This window comes from Larimichthys crocea, chromosome XXII (genome assembly GCF_000972845.2).
Source record: "Larimichthys crocea isolate SSNF chromosome XXII, L_crocea_2.0, whole genome shotgun sequence".
Taxonomy (NCBI): domain Eukaryota; kingdom Metazoa; phylum Chordata; class Actinopteri; family Sciaenidae; genus Larimichthys; species Larimichthys crocea.
In genome coordinates, this window is record NC_040032.1 from 18,497,812 (window position 1) to 18,510,592 (window position 12,781).

Consider the following 12,781-nt stretch of genomic DNA (forward strand, 5'->3'; position numbering starts at 1 on the left):
TATGGAAAATGGATGGATGTTCTGAGACTGGTCTGCTAAACATTCATCTTAACAATATGTCTTTCTTGTGGTTAGAGTTCTACACTCTTCACACACACAGAGGTGGTTGTGTTGTTGTTGTTGTTTGGTCAGTCCAAAAATTTTTATTGCCTGACACAGCCATTTTCAAAATGAATTAGCTTCATTCGCAATTTCAGTATAGTGTATTCTTATCCACAGGAGTGGGTACATACACACACACAAATGGAGGAACTGTCCAGAAACTCTCACAATAAGCAAACCAACCTAATGACCCATCTATCACACTGACTAATACTAATACAGGCCTGAAAAATAAGATAAAGTGATGTAATCAAGGTCAATTAACAAAAAGCCTGCAGAGGCCTTATCAGACAGGTATGTTGAGACTGTGTCCTAATGCAAAACACTATCAAGTTGCATGATGGGAACTGTAGAATCCAGGTTTTTTTTCAGTTGTGACCACTGACAGTATGAAGATGGAATGGAAAGTGTGACGTCAGGTAGGGTTAATGCTGGAGTGTTGTTTTGAAGCTCAAAATATGTGGTGCTGCCACCTCCCAGCTAACCTAAATATCTGCAAGGACATGGATTATCAGTGGACCTGAGGCAGGCTGAATGACGTCTGGGTGTTCAAACAAGCCATCTCTAAGAGCACCCATCTGTTAATTCTGCATAACTTTAAGCATTAATATAATGTGAACAGGTGAGTTGTATATAAATTCACCCTCAGTACAGTTGTCATGAACGGGGAAATTAGCTACAGAGACCAAAACTGTTTTTTGTACCAGGCTGTAAACATGTTTATTTCTGCTGTTTAATTGGGCATTCTAACATGGAGGCTTGAAATATTCTGTAACCAGCCTTAAGTGGACACAGAGGTTGGTACTTGGTTGTGACCCATATAGGCACCAAAACTCAGAATTTCTATAACAAGTACAATAGCAAAACCAATTGATTTTTAATTTCATATCCAAAATGTGATACTCATTCACCCTTAGCGTTTAAAAACTGGGTGATCATAGTATGTGTGTGTGTTTATTTTTTATTTTGAGTCATAAAGTGGAAAAGACACACTTGATTTACTACTTTTAATCAGCTATGTTAAGTTTGATGGCTAAGTTTGATTCACACATCAATGAAAGCATCAGTTGCAGTAGTTTTGGTAAGAACTGGTCAGAGGAACAAAACACAGGCAGAGGAATTGAACGTCCCGCTGGACTCAGACATCAGTGCATTTTAATTGTTAAGGGTCACATGTGGTGTGCAATAAGTTGTGAACAATAACTGTAAAGTCATTAAACCACAGTCTGTGGTGCTCTCTGAGAAACTAATTTGATGCTGTTGTTTTTGTAGTTACAAGTTACAAATGTAGCAGTGCCAGGCGGATTCCCAAGGATACAACACAGAGCTGTAAAATATGGTGCTAAAAATCTGAAATGTTTTAATCGTACTACTCCTACAATTACTACCACCCATACAGTTTTAAAAATACATTGTATTCTAAGACTTTTACTACATATCTTTGAATATATTATCTGTATCTTCACATGGACATAAGAACCACTGTGTCAGTATGAGTTCACACAAACACTTCCCCTTACCTGCAGATGCTGCAGACGAAGCAGTGTGGGTGGTATGTCCTCCCCAGAGCAGATACCACCTCTCCAGTGATGTACTGGTCACAGCTGTCACACTGGGTCCCGTAGAGTTGCTGGTAGTCCTCTGTACAGATGTACTCACCAGAGTGGTGGAAAAAGCCAGAGTGCACCAGATTACAGCCACACACTGCACAGACAGAGCATGAAAATCAGCAATGAAATGCAACTTTGCTGTATGAAGTCACTTTGTGAGTTTGCATTAAAAACTGATAGAATATTATTATTTATGAATATTTAATGCATGTAACTTAAATATAAATAAATACATATTATCACACTATCACATTTCACAAACTGCTGCTGCAGCTAAGACTTTAGTTGTCAGTCTGCTTTGACACAAACATTAGCATTACAAATATAGAGTATAGTACATATACAGTACTATCAAAAATAACACACTGACTGTGCATGCTTGTGTGTGTGTGTGTGTGTGTGTGTGTGTGTGTGTGCGTGTGCTGCTTTAGGAGGTGGGGGTTGTTGAGACTACACTCTGTTTCTTCTGACCTCTAAAAGGTTAATACACTAATCTATTCTAATCACTCCAATTAGATCAGAAACCATCTAATCTGTTATCTTGACAGCATGCTATGGTTGTTACAGATTATTACAGATTACAGCCTGTGTGACCAAGTTTACACACAATATAAACTTTTATATGTATTTGAGAGGGAGGGGTTGTGTGATAAATAAATATCCAGGTAAAGAAACACACACACACACACACACACACACACACACACACACACACACACACACACACACACACGCACACACACACACGCACGCATGCACACACACTATATGCTGTACTGTATATTGACAGCATGATGTATGGTTTTTATTTAACAAATGTAAAATCCTTCAGCCAAATGATTGCTTATGGTCCAGCTGTGCTGAGGGTGAGGAGGCTTCTGCTGAGCTGGTTGGTTTGACACTTTAAAAAGGAGCTGAACGATGATTTGCTCCAGTTATCAAGGAAGATGGGGAGCTGACTTCCCATCAGACTACACACTTTAAAACAGGATGTGCCATTCAGGGGCCACAACCAAGCCATATCCTCTTATAGTGTCACCACTGAAGCTGTCAGTGTTAGTGCCATGCTTTATCCATTCAGCTGTACACAAGTCATCAGATTATCAGCCACTGTGATATAACCTGGAGTGTGCAGGTCCAGCCAGTGGAGATATGAACTGCAGTGTGATGATGCAACTTGCTGATGTACTGTAAGTTAGACATCTGAAATGCAGCCAACGGATCAAGATATCTGACAGTGAATTGAATGTCTGCTCTCTAATTAAGCTAATGGCTCTAAACCCAGTGAGGTGAATGGATCAGATCTGATCCAAGCTAATGTGTTAAGTGGCCCAGACACATACACACATAGAGACACACACAGGTGTGTGTATAGCTGTCCAAGCTGAAGACATATAAAGCATAAAAGCAACATTTAACTGAACTGTATTTTTTTCCCTTTATTTACTTGATATAAGCCAGAAGCTAAACACATGATGAATGAATTTTCATCTACAGAGAAAGGCTGTGAACGTCTTTCATTAAGTCCAGAGACCATGGAATCATGTCATGGTCACTTTCTATTACCTTTAAAGGGATTATCTTGTAATATTGTGTAGATAATACCATGGTATTTTTGTCCACTGTATGTTTTATCACCAGAATGTCTGCTATAGGATTATATCCTCTAACTGGTCACCATGTGTAAGATCACTCATGAGAAGTATGTAACGCTTTACGTCACTAAGTCACACAGCACCAACTGTTTCACTGATTTTGGTGAAACTGGATCATATTTTATGGAGGAAATGTTTTCTGGTTTTCCCTCTGATGTCCTCCGGCTGCTCCACCTCAACTCTCTGTGATTTACAGAGTTTATAATGGACAGTGAAGTAAACTGCTGACAGCTGTAGCTGCTGTTAGCTAATGTTAGCTCAGTTTGTTAGTCAGACTGCGTGGACTGTGAGCTCAGAGCACCACCCTGTATCACAGGCATTTTCGACCACCTGGAAAAGGTTTTCAGGCCGGAGGGACTGGTGACAGGGAGCAGAGCTGTGTCGTGCTAGAACCCGAGCTGGGTAAGTGGACAATGTAACAGGGCTCAGCAGCCTCTATGGACATAATGACAGAGGAGAATGGACGGAAGGGAACGTTGATGGAGGAAGCTAATAAAGAAAAGAAAAAGAGCGAGTGAGCGAGCAAGAAGCCACTGGATAAGAGTAAATGTGGGACTGACTTTTAGTGGTTGGTGAGAGCTTGGTGAAATAAAAGGCTGAAAGACAGACGCCGAGCTGGGCTGACTGCTGTTGGACTAGTCAGTAATATTAGCTGCTGCTGGGTCTGCTGTTGGTGACCTGGTTGATGATTGGCTGTTAGTAAAGTTGTTGACTCGCTAGTTTTTGATCATAAGTAATGTAATCAGAACAAATACTCGAGTACAGCTGAGCATATTTACCACAGTGGGATTACACTCTGAAACTGAGGGCGCTAAATCACAAAAAAAAAACTAACTTGGACACAGTGTTGTTTTAAGGTGATACCTGATCATGAAATCAGTCTAGTGTCCTTCTCCTTTTCTTTCTTTTTCTCTGTTTTTGCTGAATTACTCAAGAAATACACACGCAGGATGGACCTCCTACACTGTAAGAAGTCTTTCAGTGGTATTGTCCATTTTACTTCATTTTTTAAATATATTTATCCCAATAAATCAATTTATTTTTCTTTTTTAGTTTTTTGAGTTATCTATAGTAAAAAGTGTGAATATTTCGTAACTTACTTACTTTAAGTGATAAAATTAATTTTATTGGACTTAAACATAATTGATTTGACTAAACACAGTTTAAACGTTTATATCAGACGTAAAACTTCACGACCCGCCACCTGCACGCAGCTAAGTACGGAAGGCCTCACTGTGGATGTTCCTGACCTGAAGACCTCTTTCTTCACGGAAGAAAACACTTTACGGAACTCATGTAAGTAACAATTTATTTTTAAAAGTCAGATTTTGCCAGAATTGAAATGTATACATTTGCAATTTGCAAAAGCATGGCCAACATATTTATTTGTTACTTTTCCCGTCGCTGACCGCAGTTTCACATGTGCTGTTACCTCCAACAGCTCATTAACTTAAAACAACACGTTTATACCTGTGCAGTTTATAATTAGCGTTTTATTTCGTGGTAGTTTAACATTTAAAGATAAAGTGACTTGTACAAAAAACGTACACAGCCACACACAACACACACACACACACCCACACACACAACACACACACACACCACACACGAGACCTGGCGTAATGTTGATGTTAAGTTGTGATTATCTGGAACTCCGTATTGGTGTTTTATTTCGAAATGATACTGAAGTGTGTTATCGTTGATTCTGTGTCGGGTTTCCTGTCTGGTTTGATCCGCTATGTTGAGCTCACACGATTTAGCACGGCTCCGTTAAAAATAGAACACTACTGTACAATTAGCGCGATATCAGCGCATTTACTGTCCACTACCCGTCCATGCGCGTGTGTACACCTGTGTGCAGTGTGGTGTATATGCGGTGCAGGTGGAGGCGCTGACTGACAGAGTTTATTTGTTTATTTTTCTTTTTTCTTTCTGTAAGAGACTGTGGCTGGTCTAATGGTAAACACTGAGGTTGCTGTATGGTATTTTAGTAGGCTAACACAGAAGTACATAAGTACATAATCATCATATATTTTAAGCGCTCTGTCAAAAAAAATTCTTTTATGTCTTGTCAGCAGGATAATCTTAACAAATGAGCATATTAAGGGTAAAAAACAGATAGCCTATTAAGGGCTCTATCAAGCTTATAAGTGGTTAGAGATGAACCATAACTGGTTTTATCTCTTCTCTCTCCTCTCTCCTCTCTCTCCTCTCTCGCTTCTAATGACAGGGGATGGCCCTGTAAATTGTGAGCCACTGTGCAGTACACCAACAAAGAGTGACTTTTAAAGCACTACAGACTGCACCATGGGACGTTTGGGCACAGCCATGCCTTGCCTTGCGTCCATATAGATGCCCATGCTCCTTTAAATCCTGGAGTTCCCTTCGCTGTCATCTCTCTAGATACCACCCTGAGTAAAACTCCTCAACACACCTCAAGTAAGTCCTTCATTCACCTGCCCCCTGTGTAAAAGCCTGGATTTCCTAATGAAAAGGACTTTTTTGAACATATAGGTCATCATCTCAAGAATAATGAGACTGTGAAATGTGTCTTTGAAGGTTGCGATCACCAAACTAATGTGTATGGGACTTTTGCAACGCACAAATACAGGAAGCATACTCCATATACGTCACAAGATTTTAAACCAGAGGTTATCTCTGAGTTACCAGAGGAAGTACTTGATTTTGGAACCTCTGAAGAGGGTGATGACCCCAGTTGTGCTAATTATGATGGTAGCATTAATACACACTACGAAGAGGAAGATGGAAGCAATGTCGTTGTAGAGTGTGTAGCGTCCCTTCTGTTGAAATTAGAGAGTGTTCATAATGTTTCAGTTCGGTGCATTGATGAATTGGTTGATGATCTTCACTTTATAGCAAGTTCTGCCCCCATTTCTTCAGTGAAAAGTGTTATTGTGTCACATTTGGAGAAAAACAACCAAGCCATTGATGACAGTGTAGTTACATCTTTGGTGGAAGAATTGTGTAACTCCAATCCACTGAGCGCAGCACTCAGTAGTGTCGGTCCTCTGTCCTCATCGTACAAGAGGCGACAGTATTATAAAGAAAAATTTGAAGTTGTTGAGCCTGTTGAATACATCCTTGAACCAAATGAGAAGAGAAGCTTCCAATATATCCCAATTCTTCAATCCTTGATTCAGATTTTGGGTAAAGAAAATCTTAGAGAAAAAGTTCTAAGTGAGGAACAGAACAAGTCATCTACTAAATATGAATCATATCGAGATGGTACAATCTGCAAAGAAAATTCTTTTTATTCTGAAGAACTAAGAATTACGCTTGTACTGTACGTTGATGATTTCGAAATTTGCAATCCACTTGGAACATCCAGAAAGAAGCACAAGATTACAGCAGTCTACTGGGTGTTTGGCAACCTTCCACATTCGTCTCGATCCACTCTCAGCTCTGTATACTTGGCTCTTTTATGTAAAGCAGTTGACATCAAAAGATTTGGCTATGATGAAGTACTTGCCCCTCTGTTAAAAGAAATTGCTGTCTTGGAGCTTGATGGCATCTACATTTCCTCTGTTGGAAAAAATGTCAAAGGAAGTGTGTTTTCTGTAGCTGCCGACAATTTAGGGGCACACTCAATTTGTGGACTGGTGGAAAATTTCTCTGGACCATTTGTTTGCAGATTTTGCCTTGGACAACGATCAGAATTTCGAATAAAGGAGGTGAGGTCTGGTGAATTTCCTGCTCGCACCCAAGAAGCACATGCCGCTCATGTATTGACTGTCAAAGAAAACCCTGCTTTGACGCACTGTTTTGGTGTAAAAAAGGCTTGTCCATTGACTGAGAATCTGAGCTACTTCAACTGCGTCACTGGCTACCCACCAGACATATTACATGACATTTTTGAAGGGATTGTTCCCTTGGAACTTGGTCTGTGCTTCAGTGTTTTCATTTCTAAGAAATATTTCACATATAGTGAACTTAACACTGCTATCTCACAGTTTCCATATAAGTGGGCTGACAAGACTAACTGTCCTCAGCCAGTGCCTGCAACCTTCTCCTCACGAAAACGGATCGGAGGCAACGCCCATGAAAATTGGGCCCTGATACGGCTGTTGCCATTCATTATTGGACACAGAATACCTTTGAATGATCCATCCTGGCTTCTGCTCATGTCTTTAAAAGACATCATTGAGCTCGTTGTTGCTCCAGTCCATAATGAGGAAAGCATTGCATATCTTGACTCAAAGATTTCTGAACACCGACACAGATTCCAGGAAGTGTTCCCTAATGAAGAGTTGATCCCCAAACATCATTTCTTGGAACATTATCCTGAATTGATAAAGGCATTTGGACCTGTGATAGCTTTTTGGACGATGAGGTTTGAAGCTAAACATAGTCAGTTCAAAAGGATTGTAAGGCATACTGGCAACTTCAAGAATATACTCATGTCCCTGGCTACAAAGCACCAGCTTATGATAAGCCACCACCTGCATTCCACAACAGTTTTGCCTGCTCTCAGTGTTGTAAGAGTAACAGCAGTTCCAGTGGATGTATTGCATGTAGATATTCAGGAGTCAATTAGGCATCTATCTCCTCAGTCTCAAGTTCAGCTGGCTGACACAGTCACCTATCAGGGAACGAGGTACTCAAAAGGCATGATTGTGGCCTATGGTTCTACTGCAGGTCTTCCTGATTTTGCAGAGATTGTGCAGATTGCACTTATTGGGGAAGGAGTGCATTTTATTGTGAGAACACAGAACGCCTGGTATGATGAACACTATCGTGGATATTATCTGGAGAAGACGAACCAGATAACTCTTGTTGAGCAACAAAGCTTAAGTGATGTTTGTCCTCTGTCAGCCTATATTGTTGCAGGAAAGCAAATGGTGACATTAAAGCGTCACATCTCTCTCCAGTGTTGAGTAATACCTCTCTATCTTCTTTCCTCCTAGAAATGGAGCAAACTGTGAGATTCCGGGTCCTCGTTGATCATGAGGTCAAGAAACTAACTCTCAGCACTGGAATACCTTCAACTGTGGACGAGTTGGTAACAGCTGTCAAAGAAAGTTTTTCCATCCCCACAGATACAAGTCTTCAATACAAAGATGAAGAATTTGATGACTTCTTCACCCTAAACTCTACAAATGAACTGAAAGATAAAGACACACTTAAAGTTGTGTATGTACCCCTATACTTAACGCTGACACTTGTTCCCCAGGAAAGCACCCCTGATGCTTCTGATGTCAGCTCTTTATGTGAATCTGTGAGTGTCTCTGGGGACTCAGCAGATACTGTGATTCTGAGTCCCTCCCCCTCTGAAAGGCAGAGCCCATGGCCTGCTGTGTTTCCCATTCCAACTTTCTCACACAACACTGAACTTGCGTTGAGACAAGGAAATGAGATTTATTTAAGAGATGGCACCCCAATGACCTCACCATGTGTCAAATCAGACATCCTAGAGCGCCTGGCTGAGGCTATGTTTACCTACACAGCTTACCCAAATGATGCCCAGAGATCTGCGGTGGCACAGGCACTAGTAGAGAAGCATCCCTGCTTGAAGGAGCCCGGATCTTTTAATGGAACTTATGCGTGGCAGCAAAGCCTGAAGTACAAATGTGGAAACTATCGGACAAAACGGAAAGCACTGGGAAGCCCTGAACTCCTAGTAAACTCACTGAGTCACAAGTCAGAGGATGAGCGAAAAGCTGCTAAAAATGTCAAGAAACCAAAGAGGGCAGAGGTGAATTACCTGCCCTCACACCCACATGGTGAAACAGATGACACGCTTGAGAATCTGAGACTTGACCTAATTGCAGCCTGTCAGAGAAAGGACTGTGCCAGGACGATCAATGATATGATGGCCAGAACATACAGTTGGAGAAGACAGGAAGTGGTTTCCAAGTCTCCTGGGGTGGCAGAATTTAAGGAAAGATGGCCTGCCCTCTTCGACCCTTTCCAGGTAAATTATTTATTATTATACTATTTTTCCTGACCAAGTTTCCATTGTGACTTTTTGCCTGAAAATGTATACTAAAGCCTTTAATATCAGTAACAGTCAACATTTGCTGTCTTACAGATTAATGAAGAGTTCAGAAGGTGCACTGCCGTTCCACTGGAATCCACATTTATGTCCCAGCTGGACAAGTACACTCCAAAGCTCCTGGAGGTCTTCAGTGCAAAAGGAGGAGTGATTGGCCAGCGCATCAAGAACCTGCTGATGCAACTGATACAGGTGAGTTAAAAGTGGTTTAAAAGTTTCAAACTGACTCATGCTCTAAAGCAGTGTTTCTCAATGTGGGGTCTATTTCTGGTGTTTGCTTCAAAATTTTGTCCAGTGGGGGTCCATGGTCTAATTTATGTGTTGTTTTGTTTTGGGGTCCTTGATGTAAAACAGTTTGAGAACCATTGCTCTAAAGGAATAATGGTAGCACTGATTTGGAGTAAAATTGCCAAAAGAAATTCATTTATTTATTATTATTCTATTAACTCTAGGAACCAAGTGCCTCTGCATTGATGAAGAGAGATGTGACCCTGAGATGCCTCATAGAGTACATGGGAGAGAGTGGAGAGGAGCTAATCTCTGACTACAGTGTAAGTATTGTTTAAAACCAGGTTTGGATCAGTCTGATGTACAAGCTTAAAAAGTCAGCTCCTACTTTTGTGTTGAAGTCAATGAGCCACTGGAGCAGGTGTAGCTGCATAAAGAAGCAAAAATCTAAATGATTTTAAAACTGCCAAATATCAGAAACTGTTGAAGATAGTGTAAAAATGCCAATAAAAAACATGTGGCTGGAAATGCTTTTATTGTATCAAGTTTAATGTACAAGATCTCAAATTAGAATTAAAAAGTTTTGAAAATGGTGTTCACAAAAGTAATAATTATCTGAATAAGTCACACAACTTATATTATATAGAAAATAAGATGTTTTCTGTTTTTTTTAATTCCTGTTTTTGTATCTCAAAGGGAACGGCAGAGAGCATTGTTCACGAGGACCTGAGAATGAGGAACGTGAGCATCTACATCTGTCATGAGCCAAATGCAGTAGGAATCGTCATCGAGGGAGTACCGGTTCTTACTCATGTTGGAAACCTGGCCAGAGCGTGCTGCCTACTCCTGGGGTTGACATATGCACTTAATCTTGAGTATCCATCCAAACTTTCAAAAACATTTGAGGTGTTTCAAAGACTTTTTGTGGGACTCGACACACTGCGCCCAAAACCGACCCCCAAATTCATAACTCTGAAAAACAAGCTTCTTGCTTAGGCAGTGAGCCATGACTGTCAGCTTGCACTTATGAACAGCTATGTTTTATACACACTAAATTTACCACTGTGAAGCTGCAACTGGTCAAAAGGTGAGATCTGTGAGTTGTTTATGTGATGTACACAGTAAAAAAAGAGAACTCTGAATGTTATTCTGCAGCACATAATCTGAGGCCATGCATTCTCGTATGCACTAAATACTGATGTTCTTGACTGTTTATGGTGCATCTCCTTACCACTGTTTGGATATGGCCCCCACTGTGAAGCTGCAACTGGTCAAAAGGTGAGATCTGTGAGTTGTTTATGTGATGTACACAGTAAAAAAAAGAGAACTCTGAATGTTATTCTGCAGCACATAATCTGAGGCCATGCATTCTCGTATGCACTAAATACTGATGTTCTTGACTGTTTATGGTGCATCTCCTTACCACTGTTTGGATATGGCCCCCACTGTGAAGCTGCAACTGGTCAAAAGGTGAGATCTGTGAGTTGTTTATGTGATGTACACAGTAAAAAAAGAGAACTCTGAATGTTATTCTGCAGCACATAATCTGAGGCCATGCATTCTCGTATGCACTAAATACTGATGTTCTTGACTGTTTATGGTGCATCTCCTTACCACTGTTTGGATATGGCCCCCACTGTGAAGCTGCAACTGGTCAAAAGGTGAGATCTGTGAGTTGTTTATGTGATGTACACAGTAAAAAAAATGTACTCATAACTAAAAAAAGCACTAAAACTAAAAAAAGCACATAATAGTCTGAAGTCATGCATTTGTGTATGCACTAAGTACAGATGTTCTTGACTGTTTATATGGTGCATCTCATTGCCACTGTTTGGATAAGTTGTTGTTTTTTATGTACATGGTAAACAAACAACAACAAATACTGCTGTGAAGGCGTTCAAATGTTTTATTAATATGTACACAGTAAAAAAAAAAAATATATATATATCTGCAGGTCTTTTTTTATGTTTTATACACTCCTCAGAAGGAGGGATCTGTGAGTTGTTTAAGTTAAAATGTTTCCAAATATACACACTGAAAGACAAGATGTTCTGCTTGTGAATTGTTACAGAAGTACAGATAATCTTAATGTTAAATTGTTTTAGCAAGACACTGTACTGTGAATGTTCTAAGTAAAACTTGAGATGCTGAGGTCATGCATTCATTTATGCACTAAATACTGATGTTCTTGACTGTCCAGCTTATTGACACAGTTTGGATATGGCTTGTGAAAATGTTTTAATATGTATACGGTAAAAAAAAAAGAAAAGAAAACTACTGTGAAGGTGTTTAGCACTTTAAAAAGTTGAGGTCATGCATTCTGTGCACTAAATATGGATGTTGACTGTACTGTCCAGCTCATTGCCACTGTTAATTGATATGGTAATGATTTAATAAAGGTTGGAATTTGATATGTCTTGTTTTTTTATTATTATGCTAACTAATTATTTTAAGCAGTTTCCATTTTCAAAACAAAGAAAGGGTGAATTGGTCAAAATTAATAAAATAGAGTACAAAAAATATTTTTTTCATTTAAATATTACTTATTTTAATTAAGTCTTGTGTGTTTAACATGCTGATGTTTTTTTCATTGATTTTACTCAATTTCTTGGCTTTTTCTGTAAAAGCAACTTAATTTTTTGGCATAAATCGAAATACATATTATTAAGTTCTCTTTACTTAAAATACCAATTAGTTGACTAAACTTACAAAAAGTGGTTGGAAAATGTTGCCTTATTTTTATTGAGTTAGATCTAGGCAACAGTTTTTGCAGTGTACACACTCTAGACTATATTTAAACTACAGTTTTTCACCTGCATGACACAGATCAGGTCTGTTCACAGTAAACCTGTTGAAATTAGTTTCTAACAAATGTCTTTCCTAAAATAATTCATATTCATTATTAACTCAATTATTTTCTCAAACAAAAAAACAAGAAAACAACAAACAAACGTCATTCACACATGAGAAATACTGTACGTACTATACTGTATTTCCATTTTTCTGTCCTCTTTGTCTCTTAATATCATTTTTGTCACACCGCGGTGAGGTTTGTCCTGTCCTGGGGTTTTTGTCTCGTTACTTCCTGTTTTATTTTGAAATCTAACTCTCCTCTCGTTTCAGGTCACTTGCCCTTCCTCATGTGTCACCGGTCTGATTGTCTCACCTGATCC

The 12,781-nt window shown here is 39.5% G+C and overlaps 2 protein-coding genes across 2 annotated transcripts in view; one reads left to right on the top strand and one right to left on the bottom strand.

Moving 5' to 3' along the window:
• Positions 1 to 3,393, bottom strand: part of LOC104933052 (actin-binding LIM protein 3) — a 48,758-nt gene extending 45,365 nt beyond the window's left edge. The window contains exons 1-2 of the mRNA XM_027273756.1: positions 3,384 to 3,393; positions 1,623 to 1,806 (exon numbers count right to left, since the gene is read on the bottom strand). Of these exons, the coding sequence (XP_027129557.1) occupies positions 1,623 to 1,806; positions 3,384 to 3,393 (194 nt within the window). The remainder of the gene's footprint in view (positions 1 to 1,622; positions 1,807 to 3,383) is intronic.
• A 2,317-nt stretch (positions 3,394 to 5,710) lies between these two features.
• Positions 5,711 to 11,517, top strand: LOC113744316 (uncharacterized). Its single transcript, XM_027273322.1, has 5 exons — positions 5,711 to 5,806; positions 8,293 to 9,299; positions 9,417 to 9,572; positions 9,833 to 9,931; positions 10,305 to 11,517. The coding sequence occupies exons 2-5, from the start codon at positions 8,295 to 8,297 to the stop codon at positions 10,602 to 10,604; spliced, it is 1,560 nt and encodes a 519-aa protein (XP_027129123.1). The 5' UTR covers positions 5,711 to 5,806; positions 8,293 to 8,294; the 3' UTR covers positions 10,605 to 11,517.
• The last annotated feature ends 1,264 nt before the right edge of the window (positions 11,518 to 12,781 follow it).

What these genes read in the sequence shown, in the direction of transcription:
- LOC113744316 (XM_027273322.1), top strand. Translation starts at nt 8,295, where the DNA reads ATGGAGCAAACTGTGAGATTCCGGGTCCTCGTTGATCATGAGGTCAAG. An exon ending in TGCTGATGCAACTGATACAG is followed by an intron (nt 9,573 to 9,832) that starts GTGAGTTAAAAG and finishes TATTAACTCTAG; the next exon opens with GAACCAAGTGCCTCTGCATT. An exon ending in AGCTAATCTCTGACTACAGT is followed by an intron (nt 9,932 to 10,304) that starts GTAAGTATTGTT and finishes TGTATCTCAAAG; the next exon opens with GGAACGGCAGAGAGCATTGT.